This window comes from Nanorana parkeri, unplaced genomic scaffold (assembly GCF_000935625.1).
Source record: "Nanorana parkeri isolate BGI_ZX_2015 unplaced genomic scaffold, ASM93562v1 scaffold16, whole genome shotgun sequence".
Taxonomy (NCBI): domain Eukaryota; kingdom Metazoa; phylum Chordata; class Amphibia; order Anura; family Dicroglossidae; genus Nanorana; species Nanorana parkeri.
The window spans coordinates 1,770,705-1,793,615 of NW_017306284.1; the positions used below are offsets into that span (position 1 = coordinate 1,770,705).

At 44.9% G+C, this 22,911-nt stretch overlaps 1 protein-coding gene across 2 annotated transcripts in view; it reads left to right on the plus strand.

Moving 5' to 3' along the window:
• The window catches only part of PABPC1 (poly(A) binding protein cytoplasmic 1), a 29,531-nt gene extending 17,048 nt beyond the window's left edge, over positions 1-12,483 (plus strand). For both annotated transcript variants that reach the window (XM_018559292.1, XM_018559299.1), the window contains exons 6-16: positions 1,286-1,380; positions 4,240-4,377; positions 5,624-5,719; positions 5,814-6,083; positions 6,164-6,254; positions 6,806-6,919; positions 7,478-7,638; positions 7,976-8,060; positions 8,137-8,267; positions 8,345-8,434; positions 11,862-12,483. In XM_018559292.1, coding sequence (XP_018414794.1) covers positions 1,286-1,380; positions 4,240-4,377; positions 5,624-5,719; positions 5,814-6,083; positions 6,164-6,254; positions 6,806-6,919; positions 7,478-7,638; positions 7,976-8,060; positions 8,137-8,267; positions 8,345-8,434 — 1,271 coding nt within the window. In that variant the 3' untranslated portion in view covers positions 11,862-12,483. The remainder of the gene's footprint in view (positions 1-1,285; positions 1,381-4,239; positions 4,378-5,623; positions 5,720-5,813; positions 6,084-6,163; positions 6,255-6,805; positions 6,920-7,477; positions 7,639-7,975; positions 8,061-8,136; positions 8,268-8,344; positions 8,435-11,861) is intronic.
• Positions 12,484-22,911: the final 10,428 nt, after the last annotated feature.

Here is a 22,911-nt window from a genome sequence, read left to right on the forward strand (position 1 = left end):
AACAAATGCCAGCAATAGTACATTATACTATGCTATTGTATATAATGTACTATTGATGGGATCTGATGTATTCCTCCTATAGATGGCGTTATTCTGCATTGCACTGTATATAATTTATTGCTGGGATTTGTAGTCCTCTGTAACTGCTGGCATTCTGCATTGCGTTGTATAATATACTGCGCAATGCAGATTACCACTGACCAGTTATAGAGGAACTACAAATCCCAGCAATAATACATTATACAGCGCAATGGAGAATACCACCAGCTATAGAGGAACAAATCCCAGCAATAGTACATTATACAGGGTGTTTAATGTATTGCTGGGATTTGGTGTTCTGCAGTGTGCCACTTTTTTTTTTAGACAGTAATCATTAAAGGAGAACTATGGGGTTAAGGCGCTTCCCCATAGTTCTCAGGGTAACGGGAGGACACAAACTAGCGTCCTCCCGTCACCCTAGGCTCAGTATACCGCAAGCTGCTGCTCGCGGTATACCAAGACGCTGAAGCGGATCCCGACAATTATGTCTGGATACGCCCAGCTGCGTGAGTGACAGCTGGCTCTGCCTCTCTAGAGCCAGCTGTACCCCCCACCTCCGTCCGTTCCGCCAGTCAGCGCTAGCGGAGCAGGGAGGGGGGAATCCAGCCCCTCCCCTGTCACGGCAGAGAGCCGTAACTAGTGTATGGAGCCACGAACAGGCGAGCGGGAAATTTAAATTTTAGCCGACGAATCGAAGGAAAACGTTGACAATGTTTTCCATCGTCGATCTCAATCAAATGTTGCAGCTTTGCAGAATTCCAATGTATAATACAGCGGCACACTACAGAACATTAGCAGCTATAGAGGAACAGCAAATCCCAGCAATAATACATTATACAGGGTGTTTAATATATTATTGCTGGGATTTGTTGTTCCTCTATATCTGCTAATGTTCTGCAGTGTGCCGCTTTAAAAAAAACAGGAAACATTAAAGCTCCTGGCCCTTGGTTGTCGGCAGGCATCGGCGAGTTGGGAAGCTCACCAGGAGAGGGCCAGATGCATGTCCTCAGCGTGGGCGTGGCGTAAGCGGGGTCGCGTGAGCGGGTTTACCGGCGTGTGCGTTGCGAGCGGCTTAACCGACGTGGCGTGCAGCGGCGAGCGGGAAATTTGAATTTTGGATTTCGACTTAATCGGATAATTGTTGTAGCTCTAATCACGTGTATTTAAAATCACTGACTTAGAAGCCAGTGAAGGATGGTAAAATTCACACATTTTATGCTAAATACAATTCAATTTTCTATTTCAGGACCTGCACTCAGTGTCAAAGTCATGACTGATGATGGTGGAAAGTCCAAAGGATTTGGATTTGTCAGTTTTGAGAGGCATGAGGATGCCCAGAAGGTAAATTGGGATGTTCCAAAGTATTTTGGTTTGGTCTAAGCAGTGTATAAAGCCGATTGGTTTAAATGGAGATGCTTTACATTTTTTGCTAACTTTTTTAATTGTAAACCAAATAGTTCCATATTTACAAAATGTGATCTGCAGTGGAGATCATATAAGACAATGTAAGCAATCTTAGTTTAGTGCCTTTGCACTAGGGAATTTAATTATCTCATAGTCCCTAAAAGCCTTACTAGAGCAGTATAGTATGCTAGTCTGAATATTAAGAGAACTATGGGGTAACCTTTTTATCCCATAGTTCACAGGAGGACAAATACTAACCTCCCATTACCCAAAGCTCAGTGTATAGTAGGCTATATATACTGAGCGCCGCAGCTGGGACAGATCCCGACAATACTGATTGACAGTGCCCGCCTCCTCCTTCCGTTCCTCCGGTCAGCGCTGGAGGATCGGGTGGGAGGGATCCGTGCGGTGACTGACAGTCACCACCGCTCTGCAGGTAGATGATCGGGAAGCAAGCGACTGTGTTTGCTCACTTCCCGTTCTATAGAGCCGACGTGTGACAGTTTTAAATGTCACACGCAAGAAAAAAAAAGGGTATTTCCACAGTGGGGTGTGCGAGGACCCAGATGGGAAAATAAAAAAAAGGGGGCTTTTAAGAAACAAGTCCAGACCTCGTGTATAAAAATCTTAGAAGTACATTTATTCAATAAATCGTTTTATACCTTATTTAAGATAAAAAACGGAATACAGAATCATCAATAAAAATGCTTTTATTTTCCCATCTGGGTCCTCGCACACCCCACTGTGGAAATACCCTTTTTTTTTTTCTTGCATTTGAAACTTGGGGTGTGAAACTTCCAGCTCCTCTATATATCTTCTGCAACGCATGTCTACCAATATTATCCCTTATTTAAATGTCACACGTCCGCTCTGAGGATGACCGTAAATCCCTCACCTCATAGTTCTTATTTTAACCTCCACTTTGCAATGGAAGCTTTTGCCTTTTAAATTATGGCATGTTTAACTTTTATTGTACCTGAGCAGCTCTATTTACATTAGAACGCTGCCAAGTTAGTGCTGGGGAGGGCGCAGCAGGGTGAGTGGAGCTGACAAGAATGGACTTTCACCCCCTTCCTGTCCAGGCCATATTTCAGTATTCAGCGCTGCGGTACATTGACGTTTATTCCGTCATGCAACGCTGTACTGAAATGAATTTTATACAATTTTTTGGGGACAGATAGAGCTTTCTTTTGGTGGTATTTAATCACCACTGCGGGTTTTTATTTTTTACTATATAATGAAAAAAGTACCGGAAATTTAGCTGAAAAGAAACTGTTTTCCCTACGTTATTACCCACATTTTTGGCAAAATATAAGACTGCGTGACGTCCGGTAAATAGACACCAAACATGTCAAGCTTTAAAATTGCGTGTGTCCACGAGCTCACAAACTACCATACCCAAAATTGGTCATAGGCGACGCTTTAAAAGCTTTTACCGCTCATCAGTTTAGTGTTATCAGTGATTGATGGGCCTAGAATTACTGCTCTCACTGCGACGTTTGCGGCGATATGTAACATAATGGATGCAATCGTTGTTTCCGCACCTAGACGCACTCGACGCATGTTTGCATATGCATGCGAGGGACTTAAAAATGTTTTAATTTTTTTTATCTTTATGTGACTTAATTGTTTTTTTAACTTAATTCTTTTAAACCTTTTTTTTTAACTTAGCTTTATTGCTATCACATAGTGGACTAACAAGCCCCCTTAGTGATAGCCAATTTTTTCAAGAAGCCGCTTAATTACAACGGCCGGACAGCAGGTGGTTAAACTAATTCAGTATTACTGCCTAAGAATATGCAAATACTTAGCATTACCTTTCCTGAGAAAAATGTGAGTTGCTCTAATTTCTGGAAATGCCTGAATGTTATGCTGATCCACTGGTTTCGGTACTTTGTCATTGATCTGAGTCATGTATGCGGAAGGGAAGTCAGTATGTGCATTCTGCAAGACAGCTAGGCAACCTATGCAATAGGTCTGTCTGCAATGACTGCTCCATGTTTTTCTTGGGGGGGCGGGGGGGAGAACTTCCTTTTAAACACTTGAAGATAAAATGGCACACATTGAAACTAGAACTTTTTTATACTATCACAGGTATAAATATGTTCTAGATAAATCTACTCAACCACTCCCTACTCTCAGATCTCTACAACATAAATTATTCTGTAGTTCTTAAAACTGGGAGGGCAGAATAGCCGCTTTGAGAACTCCATGTCTGCACAGGAAAGCTCTAAATTTCTGACCAGATGAGGATTTCTTTAAAGGAGAACTATGGTGTTGAGGCTTTTCCCCATAGTTCTCCTTAGGGTAACGGGAGGACACAAACTAGCGTCCTCCCGTCACCCTAGGCTCTGTATACTGCGAGCTGCTGCTCGCAGTATACTGAGACGCTGAAGCAGATCCCGACAATTGTGCCGGGATCCGCCCAGCTGCGTGACTTGACAGCTGGCTCTGCCTATCTAGAGGCAGAGCCGGCTGTACCTGCCCCGTCTGTTCCGCCAGTCAGCGCTGGCGGGGATGGGGGGAATCTAGCCCCTCCCCTGTCACGGCAGAGAGCCGTGACAGGATCGAGAGGTGAGCGAACGCCGGTATGTGTTCGCTCACTTCCCGATCTACTGAGCCGACCTGTGACAGTCTCATTGTCACAGGTCGGCTAGAACTATGAGGTGAGTAAAAAGCACTTCTCAAACAGATCTCAAACACTTTCTATGGTAGGTTTAGCAGCCCAAAGGGAGTAAATGTTTTTTGGTGGTTTTACATGCACCGAGTAATGTTTGCTGGCTTTTTTCTTGTCAGGCTGTTGATGACATGAATGGGAAGGACATGAATGGCAAAAACATCTATGTGGGCCGTGCCCAGAAGAAAGTTGAGCGTCAGACAGAGCTTAAACGCAAGTTTGAGCAAATGAAGCAGGACCGGATCACCAGATACCAGGTTAGTGGCTTGGCTCTTCACTTGACTGCAGCCAAATCTTTGATACCAGGTTTGTCAGGACTGGTTACATCCATTCAGGTTTTTATTGCTGTTTGAGTTCTTGGAGATTTCCTTTTTTCATTCTCAAATGGTAATCGATGCAGAAGTGACGACTGATCTCTCCAGCAGGGCGAGAGCGATGGCAATAAAAACATGACCTTCATTCTATCTCGCCCTCACTATCAAAAACTAAGTCTGAGTCCTTCAGATAGTGTGATTTTCAGAAAGTAAAGGTACAGAGTATTTGGGCGAGGTACTCGTGTACCAAGTGACACTGCGCTAAAAGTAACACATATATTACTCCTTTGTATTCATTTTTCCTTCATCCATTAAGTGTTAGCATGTGTGTGCATCACTCTTCCTAGATCCATAATGCGACAGTTATACAAATGTGAAAACAAATCCTACCCATTCAGTTATAGTATCCATGCATATACTCGTACTCACCCAAATGCTCAGATACCTTCCCCGATAACGTTCGGTCAGAGGAAGATTTCCTCTGACCGTTAGAGCCTTAGGGGAAATGGAGCCACCTTCTGGGGCAATCAGGAGGTGAGTAATGACCCACCTCCCAGCTTCCTGATCAGCTGGAAAGCTGGCTCCATGCTGACTGGCTTTGGAAGCAGGCTTCCCGGCCAATCAGCAGAATCAAACTGGCCAAACATGGAGCTGGCTAACCGGGCAATTAGGACGGCGGGTAATGGCATGCTGGCCCGGCTTCCTGATTGCACGTGAAGCCATCTCTATGCCAATGGAAGCACCTGTATTGGCACTCTGTATCAGCGAGTACGGAAAGCAAAATATCTGTACTGATACCGAAAAACTGGTATCGGTGCATCCCTAGTACTAATAAAGTTTAATGTGAATTTCAGTTTCTTTGTGAATTTATAACTGTGAGGACATGTACAGGTTTCACAATTGGGTTACATGTGTACAAGGTTATTTCACAAACTTGTGGACCTGCCAATAAAGATACTGTCTAGAGGTTTGGTTTTAGGCAGTATGTTGACTTGCACACTGAAGCACAAACACTATGTAGCATCACTAAGCAGGAAGAACAGGCTGTATGAGCAAATAACTGCCTTCTAATTACACATGGTTCCTTTCATGTTTGTAAGAGGCAAGCTTGCTACCAAGAAATGAAAGAATTCTAGTCTAAATTGAGTATGCCTATATCTGTCATTCTAATATTTCTTATCTGTTTTAGGGTGTTAATCTCTATGTTAAAAATCTGGATGATGGCATAGATGACGAGCGACTACGCAAAGAATTTACACCCTTTGGCACCATTACAAGTGCTAAAGTGAGTATTTCTGTAGAACATTTTGCCTTTTTGTGACCCTGTCTAGGTGTTAGAACTTTCCTTGAACTAAAATCTTGTTGTTTTTATCCTGCAGGTTATGATGGAGGGAGGGCGCAGCAAGGGCTTCGGGTTTGTTTGTTTCTCCTCCCCTGAAGAAGCAACCAAAGCTGTAACGGAAATGAATGGTAGAATTGTGGCAACAAAACCCCTTTATGTTGCTCTGGCTCAGCGTAAAGAGGAGCGCCAGGCTCATCTGACTAATCAGTACATGCAGAGGATGGCAAGTGTCAGAGCAGTGCCTAACCCAGTCATCAATCCTTACCAGCCACCACCATCAAGTTATTTCATGGCTGCCCTACCACCGGTATGTACTCATGCACTCGGATTTTGTACAGTCAACGTAAAGAAATTAGAATAGTTGTTACATTCTTTCTGTCCTTGCAGGCTCAGAACCGTGCTGCATATTATCCAGCTGGACAGATTGCACAGCTTAGACCAAACCCCCGCTGGACTGCACAAGGTGCTAGACCACACCGTAAGTACATGCTTTCACTAGGTTAATATCTATGGACTTGAAGGCAAGCCTGTTGAGTCTCAGCAGTCATATTAGTAAGGAATTTTAATGTGACTTTTTTACTTTCTAACTTACATTAACACATTTGTATTTGCTTTAGCTCAGGAGTAATTCAGTTTTATTCAGCATGGCTGATATACAAAACCTGTTCTGTCTTGGTCTTAGTCAAGTAAAAGCCATAAAACCATATCAGGTTACAGTATTTAAATACAAAGTGTGAATACCAGCTGATTGCAGATGCAGCAAAATGTTGGGCCAGTTTGGGCAGATTAAAAAGTGTCCCAAACTGTAGTCCCCCTTCATCCTGCTAAGGAGTGGCCTTGGGCCCATTTCCAGTGACAATAACAGAAATGTTCCATAGCGACAAATGTTGGTTTGTCCAGATCATACCTGCACAGCTTATGGCCTCCTCCGTGATCACTGCTGAGACAAGCTTGACGTTGGTATGATTTTTGGTTTGTCATTAGAATGCTGGTTTTCTAAAAAATCCAATTTTTTTTTTTTTTTTGCAGCATTCCAAAACATGCCAGGAGCCATCCGACCTGCTGCCCCACGTCCACCAACTTTCAGCACAATGAGACCAACGTCTTCTCAGGTCCCACGCGTTGTTTCAGCTCAGCGTGTTGGTAAGTTCAATCATTTGTGGTGGAAGTTTGGTCAATATTTTCAGGCCATGAACATTCATGTACTGCGCTAACCCAAGCAATAATGAAAAAGTATGTGCAACCTGTTTCTAGTGAAACGATTGCATCGGAAATTCATATAAGTGGCCAAAAATATAAATGTAACTTGTCTTTGCTTAAATGATGAGTTATATTTTTGGGCACTTATATGAATCTGATATGATTCATAGATGCACTTTTACATGATACTTTTTTCATCAGTGTCCGAATGTTCATGTTTTGTTGGTGTATTTTCCCTTAGTAGTACAGCTTATCACATAATCGGGCACTGTTGCACTGAAGCGCGGTCTAGTAGGTTTTAAATATTTTTAGATACTGCTATCTGCAGCTGATGCTTACAGCAACTGTCGTGAATTTAAAAAAAAGTAACTGCAGATATTGATAGGTATTAAGTAGTGTGGAATAGGGGTTCTCTACACTGTACTGATGGTAAACAGCAGGGAAAGGTCAGCTAATTTCAGGGACTAGTAAATGACTCGTTTTTTTGTTGTCCCCCCACAGCTAATACTTCAACACAGACGATGGGTCCTCGTCCTCCAAATGCTGCGGCGGCTGCAGCTGCATCTTCAGCAGTTCGTACTGTTCCTCAGTACAAGTATGCTGCTGGTGTCCGCAATCCTCAGCAGCACCTCACCACTCAGCCACAAGTTGCTATGCAGCAGGTAATTACAAGTTTCTCTGGGTGGTTTCTTGACGACTGCTTATGACTGTGATTAACCATAACCTGACCCTCAAAGTCCGAGACCTAAATTAGATCGATATTTCTGTAACTGCTATTTTTGCCACGGGGCTTGTACAGATGAAGCCTCATTGCCTCTAGTCAATAGCCTACATTTTCCTTCGATCTTCACAATCCATTTCCTTTATAGTGTGCTTTAATTTGAATAAAAGATATTAAAACTGTTTCACTTTTAAGGAAATTAACTTTTCATAAGCTAGGGTGACGGATGTTTTTCTCAGTAGTACTATTGCTGACCAGTGTTTTTTTTTTCCTTTCAGCCTGCTGTCCATGTGCAGGGTCAGGAGCCCCTGACTGCCTCCATGCTTGCTGCAGCTCCCCCTCAAGAACAGAAACAAATGCTTGGTATGTTAAGTTGCTGCTTGTCACATTTTACAAATCAGACTTGGGGACCTGTGGCTTAACCATGGTTTATTTTTAGGTGAGCGCCTCTTCCCACTGATCCAAGCCATGCACCCAACTCTAGCTGGAAAGATCACTGGAATGTTGCTGGAAATTGACAATTCTGAGTTGCTTCATATGCTTGAGTCACCAGAGTCTCTTAGATCAAAGGTATGTAAATGTTTCCTATCTTTTGAACTCATGACATGGTGTGGTGGTTGCATTTCTAAGATTTTCTGTCTCACCAGGTTGATGAAGCAGTTGCTGTCCTGCAAGCCCATCAGGCCAAGGAAGCTGCGCAGAAGTCAGTTAATGTCACTGGAGTGGCTGCTGTCTAAGTAAGTTGAGTCTTTTTATTCTAACAATGTATATGTGAATTGATTTATTCTCAGGCTGCCCATAGTGAAGTTTTCTGCAGTTTTAACATTATAATTGCTTAATTTCTCACGCATTTGTATTTATACATTAGTGTGATCTTTTAAAGAACTACGAGGTGAGTGATTTTCCACTCATCCTCATAGAGCCGACCTGTAACAAAGAAGCTGTCACATGTCGACTATAGATGGAGAAGTGAGCAGAAACATGCACCGATCTCACTTTCCGATCGTCTCCCAGCAGAGTCACCGCTCCCCACAGGGATTCCCCCAACTCCTATCCTCCATCACTGAGTGGAGGAAAGAACGGGGAAGGGGGCGGGCAAAGCTGGCTCTGCCGCTAGATAGGCAGAGCCAGCTGTCCCTCACACAGCTGGGTGGATCCAGACAGTATTGTTGGGATGCATCCCATCTGAGGCACTCTTAGTATATCGTGGGCAATAGCTCGCTATATACTGAACTTTGGGTCACGGGAGCAGGTTAGTATATGTCCTCCCGTGACCCTTAAGAGAACTATGGGGAAAAACATTTACCCCTTTCAATGTGGGCAAAACACTGTCCCTGTATTGGCATATCGAAGTCTTGTTCTGTCCATCTGAGGCTTCCAGTAGATGAATATTCTAAAATGCTAGAAATATAATGCAGGCAGTAAGAGTACAACTTAAACATCCCCAGTGTGGATAATAGTTAGCCTCTTGCATTCCTAATCGGTTCCTATAAAACGTCCAAACATAAAGGCTGTCTGTGGCTCAGAATAGGGGGGATACTAGTCAGAACTTCTAATTACCTCCAGTTTTTGAGTGATAAAAATCAGCTTCCTGTCACACTGAAGATTAAGCCTTATGAACTTGTGTTTGAAAGTTGCTCATTCTGTAATGCCTGACTAGCTTCCATTTAAATCTCTCGGGAGAACTGGATCTAATATCTGTAGTGGCAGTCAGCTAAGGAATGAATCTTTTGCATACTTTCTGCCTCCAATGTGCCTACAGTGCATTCATTACAATATATTTAGACACCTTCAAGTTACTGATGGGAATAGAACATGCAGTTGAAGCATTTAAAACCTATGCCTATTACCTCTGAGCACTTTAGTCTGTATTCTGCAAGTAGTGATGGTAAAGAGCGGGAATGGGGAAAGAGAAGCTGATTACACTTCATATGTATTAAGTTTTCTTTCCCTCTGCAATGAATTAAAAAAAAAATGAAAGCAGAGAGTTGCATATGCAGAGAACCAAGTTTAAAGTATCTCAGAAAAGGTTTTGCTGGCAGCGTGAAGACTTGGTCCAAATTTCTTGGTACTGTGAAGATATTTCCTATTGCAGTTAAAAGAGGGATAAAAATAAGCCTATAGTGGGGAATTTGCAACCGGCAAAGGAGGTTGTTGTCATACAACCCTGGTAACCTAATGATTGTAAGGGGTGGACTCTCCAGGTGTGTTAAATGAGAACTATGGGGTACACTTTTTGCTTTTTAGTTTCCTTATGATACAGGAGTACGTTTTGCAATTATTCATGTAATCAAAAATGCCTCATAAGCTTACAATTCAGTGATATACTGTGGGCGGAGCTAAGTTCTGTATTGAAAAACAAGGCCGACAATACTGCCTAGATCGTCTTCTCCCATTGAGTGACCGCAGCTTTTAGGAGCTGCTGCATGTTCATGAGAACCTGTGCAGATGCATGCAGCTCAGGGCACATCCTATCAGAGTTAACACTTACACATCCATCAGGTTTTCGTTCCCCCTCCCCTCAGTTCAGCTTTGTCCATGCCCCCCCCCCCTCTCCTTCACTCTGCTGTCATTATAGCTTCTCCCTGTGTATGTCCCAATAGAGCAGAGTGGAGGGGGAGCCGAACTTAGTCTTGGTGCGAATGTGGTATGTGTATTGTCTGGAGACAGCAGTGTGGAGGGGAGGGGGGACGAAAGACACTGGGATGTGTAAGGGTTCGTAGACGTAACCTGACATGAATAAACTTTGATAGGATGTGCCCTCAGCGTCTGCATAGGTTCTTATGAACACGCAGCAGCTCCTACAGGCTGCTGTCACTCCATGGGCGAGAAGGATCCAGACAGTATTGTCTGGGTTGCTTCTCAGCACAGAGCTTAGCTCCGCTCACAGTATATCACACTGAATTTTAAGATTATGGGGCATTTTTGATTACATGTGTATATTGCAAAGCGTACTCCTGTATCCTAAAGAAACGTAAAAATGGTAAGGTGTACCCCATAGTTTTCTGATATTATATTTGTTAGTGTTGTGTATTGCCATGTATTATAGGAAATTATTTTTTTTAAACTGTTGTATGTGCTGTGCAATCCTGACTTAGTGTTTGTCCTGCTATTCTATACTGTATAGTCATGGTTCAGCTCACTTGTGTGCTCCCTTCATATGGTGGTTTGATAATACTAACCGGTTGTATAAGACAGATTTCCGGCATTACCAAAGTGCAGAAATGTTAGTTTAGTTACATTACCTCAGTTTGTCACATGACAGTACAGTAGCCCCTTCAGTGGTTGGGGAGACCAGTGACTTCTATCTTTGAGTTCCTCATCTGTCAGTCCTGTGACACCAATGAGCTAACCTTTTGCCAAAAGTTTACTTTCTGTTCTCCTGTATGTGTGGTCTTGCTGAGGGCTCATTCACACCCGGAGCATTGGGCATATTCAAACCCGCAGCATTGGGCATATTCAAACCCGCAGCATTGGGCATATTCAAACCCGCAGCATTGGGCATATTCGCCCCCACAGCATTGGGCAAAACAACCACCTTATGTCCTATAGCTTTAGTTTGCACACATCACCTTGGTGTGTGTGCTGAAAGACATGTCAGATTTTTATTTCAAAGCATTTTATCGGTTTGCAAAGTCTCAAGCAGTATTATCAACCTTGCCCAGAACTACAGAACACCTATTTAGGTGATGGAGCTGTTCTGTAGTCCAAATCAAGAATAAGTAGCCTAGGGGGAAAATGCTTCTCCTCCATAGATGCAGTACATTGAGTGCTTTCATACTAGACCTGTAATGGTTACTGGAAGGATCAACTAATTGAAAAACAATACAATCACATCTAAGGACTAGTAATATATATTTTCACATTCACTGCTTTAATTATGTCCTTATAAGTGCTTGAAAAGGGGAAAATGTGGCCAATACCCAGTAAACGTGAAATACTAGATTTCAGAATAACATGCCTTAATGCCTTGCCTCTACCATGATGGCCGCCTTGCATACAGACGTGTGGTAAGTTAGTAAAGGGATAAGATCAGCTGCAGAGACCACAGGTAATACTGGTGACCAGCCCTTTGCCCTCTGCCGGCCCTTTTTTGAACCTTTTTTTTTATAGCTAATTTCCTCTTTATTTCAGGATTTGTAATTGGTGCTTTATTTCCCCCAGGCCTTCAAGAGCTTCAGAGAACTTCAGATGACCATCCAAGGAGTTCCGTTTATTTATATGAAACCACTGAAGTTCAGAATTTGGAAAAACTTTGAGCAGCGTTATTGATCACATCAGTGTCTTCAACGAAATTCAGACAACTCTGGGTTAAATCGGGGCCTTCAGAGAACTTTAGATACCATCAAAGTTCACATCGGGGTCTTAAAAGAACTTCAATTACCACCATTAAAGTTCCTTCATAGTAGAAAAATCTATGAAAACATTGAAAAAAAATTAAATCTTGTAAAAACACCGCAAAAACCTAATAAAAAATCATAAAAAAGGAAAGGAAACTACCATGCTTACGTACGTAACAAATGCCAGGTCTGGCACTACTGCTGCTGGTCCTAGATATATGTAAAAATAAAACACAAAAAAATTGTAAAATAAAAAAACAAATGAAATGGTTTTTTTAGACCCGGGGAAAGGCATTTTGAACACAGTACGGAAAGTTAAGCATTCCTTTCTTTGATTTTTGTAATTCTTTACTGTGGAAAAGCTCAGATTTTCGCCACAGTCGGTATCTTGTGGGAAAGATAGCTGAGCATGAAACATAATTTGGATTATAAAATTCTTGCTTTAATAAAAATTACTTTAAACAATTTGTGCGTGGAACTTTTTTTAATTAAAGGGCTAGAACAGATGTCATAAGTTGTGACTTCTACTCATTGCAGCTATTAGGCAAGTTCATGGCTGAAAGGCAGATGCTCCGATGTCAGGATTTCTGATCTGTATACTTGTTCCACGTTCAGACTTTACTGAATCTGTACTTTATCAAGGTCAGCGACTGTATTGGACCCAGCCAGGTCCACCAACATTTTCAGAAGGTTGCAATGGCAGCATACACACTCGGTGCAGGTTTGTTTTGTGGGAACCGGTCTTGGAGGCCTCTTAATGAAAAAGGTATGCACTGTAATCTATTGCAAAGATATTAGCACACTAGATGCTCTTTTGTGTGGATGCAAAGACAGGTCTCTGCTTTAAATCTAGATTATGCTTAATGTGGACCGGCCTTCTACTATAGGATCAGTGCTGTTAATTGAACCTGTGTGTCTACATCCTCGGTAAGAATTCTAAGGCTTTATGCATCAAACCCCAACTGCAGGTGCTTCATTTTTGCATGACGGCATTTATAGAGCTGGTTTGTTCGGAGTAAAACACCTGCATTGACAAGTATAGAAATCATCAGAGCTGGCTGTGGTTTGGAATGGAAAGCCATTTTAAATGATAAAATGGCTTTCTACTAGGGATGCACCGATACTTTTCAGATACCGGTGCCGATACCTGCCATTTTCATGAACTACCAGGGTTGCAGCTGGGACCTGGCTCTGGCGCTCCACCACTGTCCTGAAATCATTAGTCTGTATTGTTTTAGAGAGACTGTCACATGACAAACAAATGTTATCAGTACTTGTACATGCAAAAATGGTATTGGTGCATCCCTTATATATATAGAACAAATCATACAATAAAACAGATGTCCAAATCCCAGGAGCTCCGTGTGCTCCTTACAAATGACAGCTGCCTCCTAACTTTTGAATTTTTCTCTAGTCCTGGAGCTGGAAATGTATCTGTACTTGGTATCGGGGCATCCCTACCCTACTTTCTACAATGTTCCCTTCAAAGTGCAAGTTTGCTTTAATGTCCCCTCCCTGCTGGCATAGGTGTACCTTTCCTTTTCCTGGTACTCTGGATATTTTCTTTGCCCCTGGCAGTCTTTCTCAACCAGGGTTCCCTCTGGTAATGCCTGGGTGCCTTCACATTTTCAGTCATGTATTTCCATGGCGCAGGTGGGCTGTCCACCAGAAACATGGAAATGCATAAAGTTACTCCAGGATGGGCTGCAGCATTCAGAAGAGCACAGAAGTACTCTTCTCCTTTTGGGCACGGAATCCTGTTGGCTGCTTACCTAGGCATAGTGATGGCATATTAAACAATGTATACACTGTGCGCTATGAACTAAAAACGAAGGGGTACAAAGCATTCACAAGTACACCCAAATAAGTGATACTCTACATAAAACACAATAGAACAATATAGTACCGAGCCACATTCAAAACAATGTGACTATATATTCAATGATCATAAAATGTATCAAACTGGTACGAATAAGTGTTACAAGTGTAAAGTCCAAAAAACAAAGATCCAGTGTCTGAAATATAGTACTCAAGAAAAGGAATACATCACACATCCACCTCAGTCAGTGTCTTTAGTGTTAGCCCTATTCAGTGACGCTCTCACCTTCTCCTGTGACCTAATAAGTACGTCTAATGCTGATCCCTTTGCCGGATGGGACACCCCTCACTGTGCAGTTGAAGATGATTGCTCATCTGATGGTGCAACGCTGATGTTTACAGCTTTGGCTCCTATTTCAAGCTCATTGTATGTTCTGTACAGCTCTGATCTCTCTGGTCCAGGGTTGGGCAACCATGGCTCCCAGCTTTGCTGAAACTACAAATCCCATCATGCTTCTGCCTCGGAGTCATGCCTGTGGCTTGCAATGCCTCATGGGATTTGTAATTTCAGCACAGCTAGAGAGCCAAGGTTGCCTACCCCTGCTCTAGTCTATAGCAATCTTCTCAGCCAGCTCTCCCCATGATGTGGTATCATAAATGAGGAAAAGTGCACACCAATAAAAAAAAAAAAACCTTCCAATGCAGTGATAGTCCAACAGTAATCCGATATAAGCACAGCTTAAACTGTGAGCACTTCCAAGCAGCTGCACCGATGTCCGAGAGAACTCTGCCCTACGCATGTTTCATCAGGATGCACATAAGGTCTTGATTGATGAAACGTATGTAGGGTGGAGTTCTCTCAGACATGAATGGACAGAGGGTCTGCTGCTTGGAAGTGCTCAGTTCAACCTGTGTTTATATCTGCCTACTGTTGGACTATCACTGCATACTATTGTATGTTTTTTTTTTTTTTTTAATAAAGCTTTTTAAGTGTTTTTATATTATGTGCTTGTTTTCATTTATAACGCCATGCGGTGAGCTTGGTGAGGAGATTTAATGGCCAAACGGCTGTGGATCGCAATAGACCAACCAGCACATCAGGCCCGGAGGTTTGCTTCAGTACCTGGATGGGCTACACATGTTTTGTGTGTACCTCTACTACTACCGCTTTCCAGCAATTGGATTGCCTGTGCTTCCAGAGGGGTCTTCCTGTTTCTCATTCCGCCATTGATAGGTGGTTATTCATGCCTATAGTTTGAAGGATGGACTTCCCAGATTTGCAAGCCTAGCTGAGTGATACACAGATAAGAGCCATTTCTGTTGATAGTTCAGGTACTTGGCTCCTGAGTTTAGTGTCAGTTTAAGGGCTAATACGGCTCATGGACTGCTAAAAGCAAGGTCTAGCCCACTGTTATACAGTATAGCGCCAACAATTTGTTCAGCGCTTTACAAAATAGTGGAGACAGTACAGTTACAGTACAATACAGTTTCAGAACAATAGGGTTGGGAGGGCCCTGTACGATCTAGTAGGAGGGGCAAGTGATACAAAAGGTAGTAATTGTTTGGATTGAGTTATTGGAGGAAGTAAAATGTTGAGATGAGGTAAGCTTCCCTGAAGAGATGGGTTATTAAGGATCGCCTAAAGGTGGGCAGCGTAGGAGATAGGTGGACAGAATGGGGTAAGGAGTTCCTGAGGATGGGGGACACTGTTGTAGATGGTTTTGTAAGTTGTTAGTATTTTGTTCATTGGGTAAGTGGAAGCCAGTGGAGGGATTGGCAGAGGGGCGGCAGTCACTGAACGGTTGGTGAGGTGAATGAGTCTGGCAGCAGCATTCATGATAGACTGAAGCGGGGGGATAGCCTGCTTAGTGGTAGGCCAATGAGGGGAGTTACAGTAGTCGAGGCGAGAGATTACAAGGGAGTGAATTAGAAGCTTTGTTGTTACGGTGTATAATAAAGAGAGAACCATTAGCACATTTTAGTCATTCTTGCCATTTCTTTTACCAAATTTCATGCAACTTGATTAGATAAACCCTGAACACTCCATCCATAGGCTAAGCTTGTGGAAGTGTGCAATGGAGACACCTGCTGGTCGAAGTGTGTACTGCAACTGAGTTACCAGCTATGAAGAGTTGAACTCCTTTAAACTTTGTACTCTGCTGCAAGGTGTCATTTTATTGCAGCAGTTAATAGACAGTGGGGCTTTTATAGCAGGGAAGTGCAAAGAGCAAACACAATAGGGTTTAGGTTTACTGAAGTCAAATAACTGAAAGATGATTGCATAACCAGACACATGAGCTGACGGAGAGGAATAACACTGCTGCCATTAAGAACTGTCCATTTACGGGATTCTCTAGGGAAAGTTTTATGAAAAGTTGGGGGCCTATCGAACAGTTGTCCAGATTCCTTGTATTGGGGTTTGTTTACACCAGAACTCATGCATTGGTGGACATTTTAGGTATGTTGCGTTTATGAACTCTATTGGAATGGCTATCTGCAGGTCAGTGCATCATAAATGTAGAATGCTTTTTCTCTAGTCACCTTCCAGGACAGCATTAGAGAGATAGGCTCCTCCCACCGGAACAGGAAACACATCACCCACACAAGCTGTTCATCGTCAGATGCTGAATGGAACACCCCCCCAGGGGCTCGAAAGGCTGCTTGAGAAACCCTTGTAGCACCACCGAGAGATCCCAGTTTGGCACAACTTTACTTTTCGGGGGTTTCATTCTGACTACCGCTCGCATAAGACTCCTTCTATCCCAAGTCAGTTTTTTTGTGTTTCCGCCGGCTACACAGGGACATCGTAATGTTTGTTGTTTTTAGGGCTCATATTTGTTTGCCTTAGGGCTGAGCCTTACCCTGCTATGCGTTGGGACCTACTCCAGGATTACCTGCTGCAGCGCATACAGGGCTTCCCTATCGGACCCCCATCTGATTCTTGGCCAAAGTTCCCTTCCATCACTCAGGGAAGGCAACCATCCTCCTGCACGTGAGTAGGCGCCAGATGGTGTACAGCAGTGGCAAGGTGTGATAACCTAAGCTATGCTTGAGCCCAGGTTGTGGACATTAGTCTGGCAACAACAGGGGCAGCATAGGAGGAGGTACGGGGAGGCTGGAGGAGTCCAGGGGTTCCGGCTACCTCGGCAGCATGAGGACACTTACCTGTTGGTAGGGGGAGCGGTGTCAGTCTGCGGAAGCGTGGGGGTGTTGGCCTCGTGCGGGGGGCTGCGGCGTCTGTGGTGAAAGGCTGGGAATGTGGCGGGTGACGTCACTGTAGGGCGCCGTCGTCGCCTGGATTGCGCGCCGCGTTGTCGAATGCGGTGACGCGCTTCCGGTGCACCACTTCCGGGTTCCGGAGGCGGCCTCGCGCCGGAGACGCATAAGGAGCTGAGGCTCGGCTCCCAGATGGTCACAGCAGACGCCGCTCGGCCACCACTACTTCAGCTGTACACCATCCATACCCGACCAAGACCACATACGGCCGGTGGGTACGTCAGGAGAGGGCCGATAGCGTGGTCGGCAGTGAGCTGCAAGATGCCCACAGATGCCGGACCGGGTGCTGCTACTCCAGGTCTGGGAGAGCATGGCACGGGCGCTAAGGTAGGCAAGTTTTCTTTGGAGATTCTCCCCTTCCTTTACCCGGCTTGTATTGGGGGCCTGTTTACAGGACAAGCTGGGTAGTATTCTGTGAAACATTGTTTGCATGCGGGAAGAGCACTGGCTGATGGCATCACTCTTGTCTTACACAGGTCAAAGCCACGGAGGATAAGCCCCTCGCTGAAGCTGGTTGCTCTCGCCCAAAAGGGAAGAAGTGTGCCTCTTGCTATGCAAAAATGTCAGCTTCATGGTCCAAACCCTTGTGCAAAGATTGTTTAAAGAAAATAGTTGCAAAAGAGTCAGCCGGAATGTTTCAGGGGCTTTTGGATTCAATGAGAGATGAAATGGTTACTACATTTCAGTCTTTCAGGTCGGCGATCCAGACCCCGGTAAGTATACTAGTGGATACTAGTTTGCCCGGAACGTCGGGGGAAGGAAGCTCTATGGGTTATGCAGAAAGCTGTGTGAGCAAGCAAGCGCCCAGTGAATCCTCGGGATGAGTCAGAGGATCACGATGAGTCAGAAGGGGAGTTGCGTAGCAGTTCAGCTACGAAATTCCTTTTTCCTTCATTTGAGACAGGTGAGCTGTTGAAAGCCATAGGGGATACTCTGGGTATTAAAGAGGAGTCCACTGAGCTTTCGGTTCATGACAAACTGTACAAAGGGCTTCAGACTAAGAAGGGACGCACCTTCCCGGTCCACAAATCACTCTCGGACATGATCCAAGAGGAGTGGAAGCACCCGGAAAAGAGAATTTTTTTTCGGCTGGTCACAAACGCAGGTTCCCCTTTGCGGAGGAGGATGCAGGCCTTTGGAACAAATGCCCTAAGCCCTCGTTCACACCTGAACGTTTTGTAGCGCGTTCTACGCTCGACGAACGCTCTACAAAACGCTCAAAAATATAAATCCCATTGTATTCAATGGTCTCGTTCCCACCATGGCGTATTTCCGCCCGTCCCTAACGCGCTACAAAACGGGCCACGTCTGCACGGATACAGGTACTACTTTGGGCCGTTTTGTTGCGCGTTTTTACCGCGAAACGCGGTAAAAAAAACGCGCGATGGTCGCGCGACAGACACGCATATGCAATACGCCTAGGTGTCAACGAGACCTACGATAGATGCCTCTTTATCGAAAGTCTCTAAAAAGACTGACTTGTCATTTGAGGATATGGGGGCTTTGAAAGACCCGATGGACAGGAAAGCGGAGGCTTTGCTCAGGAAAGGATGGGAATCGGCGAGTGCGGGGTTCAAACCTGGACTGGCCATTACTTGTGTGGCCAGGACTTTGGGCGTGTGGCTGAATCAGCTGCAAGTCCACCTGGAGTCTGGTACTGACCGTGACCAGTTGCTGGGTTCCCTCCTGGTGCTGAATAAGGCTGCCGTTTATATTGTGGATGCCTCGGCTGAAGCAGTCAGGTACTCAGCGCGGACTACGGCTTTGATCAACTCCTCCAGACGAGCGTTGTGGCTCAAGACTTGGGCTGGGGATGCAACCTCTAAAGCAAAATTGTGCGGGTTGCCTTTTAAAGGTGACTTGCTCTTTGGCCAAGAACTGGAGGCGGTACTGGATAGATCCGCAGATAAAAAGAAAGGGTTCCCACTGCCTCCCAAACAGCAAGGGAAGAAGTTTTTTCGTGGCCAAAGGGGGCAGAATTTCCGCAAAGACAAAAGGGGCTTCTATGGGAAGAAGCAGGACCAATCCAAAGCGTGGGCTTTTAAAAAGGGAAAGTCCAAAGGTAATTTCCTCTTTAACCCCCCCCCCCCCTCAGCAGCCCAATAAATCCCAATGACTGGTTGCTCAGGGTGGGAGGAAGATTGGGAGTATTCTTCCCACTCTGGAGGAAGCTGACCAGCAACAAATTCATTTTGGAGCTGGTACTGCACGGCTACAAAATAGAACTGACGGAGCGGCTTCTGATTACTTCCCTGTCCAAGGACCGGAGGAGATCAGAGGCAATGATGGGGGCCCTTCAGGATCTGTTGGACCAGGGGGTCATTATGAGAGTACCGGCTTCAGAGGAGAAGAGGGGGTTTTACTCACACATCTTCTCCATGATGAAGCCCTCGGGAAAATGCAGACTGATACTCAATCTGCAACCTCTGAACAAGGTAGTACTGTACAAGAGGTTCCGTATGGAATCGATCTTTTCAATATGAGATTGGCTGCCCCCAGGATCTTTCCTAGCGACCATAGATCTGAGAGACGCCTATTTTCACATAGCAGTGAGACAGTCGCCACAATACCTACTGCGGTTTGCAGTAAGGGGACCGGAGGGGGTCCTGCACTTCCAGTACAGGGCCCTGCCGTTCGGCCTCTCCTCAGCACTTCGAATCTTTACCAAAGTGCTGGCAGAGGCTCTGGCGCCTCTAAGAATATGGGGCGTAGGGGTTATTCCATATTTGGACGACCTTTTGTTCTTTGCCCCGCCAGAGCTGGTACTCCAACAAAAACTGGAGCTGGCTATGCTGCACTTGGAGAGTTTGGGTTGGTTGGTGAACAGGGAGAAGTCACAACTGGTCCCCGCCCAGAGAGTGAAGTTTCTGGGGTATTGGATCGATACCCAGGACATGACCATTGCATTACCAGGAGACAAGGTGTCTCTATTGGTAGAGGAGTCGCTGAGACTGAAGTTACAGTGCTCAGCTTCGGTCAGGTCGGTTATGAGAATGGTCGGTCTCATGACGTCCACCATCCCAGCTGTTACCTGGGCACAGTTCCACTCAAGGCCATTGCAGAATTGGCTGTTGAGGGTTTGGGGAAGTCGGCTAGAGGACTTAGACAACGTGGTCCACATCACAGAGGAAATCAAGCATTCCCTGCTGTGGTGGATGGATTGTCGGAACCTCTCAGTCGGCAGACTATGGTGTCAGCCAACACCACTAGTGGTCACGACAGATGCCAGTGCCTGGGGTTGGGGTGCCCACTGCCCGGGAGCACATTTGGCAGGATGCCTGGGAGCACGCGGGCCACCTCAAATCGTCAAACTGGAGAGCGCTAAAGGCGATAGAGCTGGCTCTCTGCCAGTTTCGGGATACTTTAGCAGGTCAACATGTAGCGGTGGCCTCGGACAATGCCGCGGCAGTGGCCTACATAAACAGGCAGGGGGGCACGCGTTCGCACGGCCTCATGGCGTTGGCGACGGATATTCTGATTCGGGCAGAGCGCAACCTCCTCTCCCTGACGGCGAGGCATATCAAGGGCAGCCTGAACGGGTTGGCAGACTCACTCAGCAGGACGGAGCTGCACAGGTCAGAGTGGGCTCTGAACGCGAGAACGTTTGCATGGATCACCAGCTTGTGGGGCTGTCCAGAGGTAGACCTCTTCGCAGCGGCCAACAACAGGCAGGTGGAACAATTTTTTTCCCTCTCCAGGAACGACGGTGCCCTAGGGGTGGACGCTTTGGTGCACCCCTGGAGGTTCAGTCTAGGTTACGCATTTCCTCCACTGCAGTTAATCCCGAATGTGCTTCGGAAGCTCAGGGGCGAACGGATGACGTTAATTCTAATAGCGCCATGTAATACTTTAGTACATGGGGTAGCCTTCGGTCCTAGAGGTTACTGACTTGGGATAGAAGGAGGAGTCTTTTTATTTAATGTGGTTGATGTGTTTCCTGTTGCAGGCAGTCGGAGCCTATCTCTCATTGGCTGTCCTGGAAACAGAGTTATCAGGTAATCAACTCATGTTTTTTTTTTTTACCCCAGTGCACGGCAAAGGCTCTGTGCTCATTGCCTTTGCTGGTGTGATGGTTTTGCCACGAGCAACAGTCACATTCTTTCACTCCAGCATTTGAAGGTCAGAGACACCTAAAACATTGTTCACAAAGCAAAAGAAAACTCTATCCTGTGATTGCTACAGATGCCAAGCTCACCAGAATGTAAAATCTGTTCAGTTTGTTTAGATATGATTTAATAAAACATCGCTTGTGTGTATGGTTAGTAAATACATATACTCTCATGTATATAGGGGCAGCAATGTTTGCTCATTACATACTGAGGCTCAGCTTCCCACCATCCAGTGCTATACGGTGGCCTGCTTTACTGCTCCTTTTCACGGTGCAAGTCTAAGACTTATATCTGTAAATAATAAGTCAAGACTACTGGACTTGCTGTATTTTTCTTGAAGACGTTTCACTGGTCATCCAACCAGCTTTCTCATTTCAGAATGACAAAGTGAAATGTCTTCAAGAACAATACAGCAAGTCCAGTTGTCTTGACTTATTATTTACAGATATACCGTGACCTGGATGAATGAGAACCTTGCCTGACTCACTGAGGACACAGCACACCCTGTTTGGCTGTAATCCCATCCCAAAAACTAAAGCCCAACTCCAGGCGCAGCTATTGTTATTCTGATACTGTTTCTGACATTTTATTCTAAAAATGTCATTTTTTTTTAATTACTTGCAGAGCTCTCTAAGCTCTGCCGAGAACTCCTGGTACCTACAGCAGAAGCCAAACGTCCTCTGCATCAGAAGTGTGCCTGTGAAGGAAACAAGTTCCAGTGTTTTTTGTGCATGCGCACACCGGCCCATTTGGCAGTTGTCGAACAAGCAGGCCACTTTTCCAGCCTGCTTGTTCGACGGAAGACGTGCGATGGTACAGTAGTAACGGTCGCACGCCTTCCATACACTTTGCGATTATCGTACAATAATCGTACAGTGTATGGGCACCTTAAGAGGGATGGCAGCAGCTGTTTCCCTTCAGACTCTCTAACTATAACTCCGAATGGCCTCCAGTCATGCATTCCAGCAGTAAAACGTGTGTGTTATGCTGCAGCAAACGGCACAGATGTGAACGGGATATAATAGAAGTTTTTCTTCTGCTGGATGAAAACTTCCATTGAATACAATTGAATAAATAGAGAGCCTGCCCTAAAAATTATGCTGATACACCATATGTTACCATTTTGCAAATGTGCGATTGTGAAGTGTTTTGCTGTCTAATAATAAGGCACCAAGAATAAAAAGAAGGACAAATTGCTCTATAATATTGATTGATCTGAGTGGTAAAAATGAGAAAATGAAAATCAGCTTCTGGGACGTCTGCTAAACACATGGTCCTATTTATGTTACTGCATCTGAAGAGAAGGCGCACAGACATAAAAGGTGTTACAAATTCGGGACATTTTAAAGTGGAACTATAGGAAGTTGGTTAATGCAGCTATGTTAAGTATTGCTGGAATGGATAAACAAAGTAAGCTCTTCCTGTTGATGGTGGCAACTCACCAGCGACAGATTTGCTAGGAGTGAAAAAAAAAAAGAAAAGTCCATCATACATCTATAGCCGTAGTTCTCAACTGGTGGGTCATGATCCCATGTTCAGTGGGTCGCAGTGTGCCTTCCACTGTGTTAGGCGAGAGGCTTCTCAACCTCCCCCTAGTGCAGCACCGTCAGTTCTCGTGCCAAGCCCCTGGTGCGGTGGTGTGTGAAGTGCGTAGCGCTGCTATTCATTTGA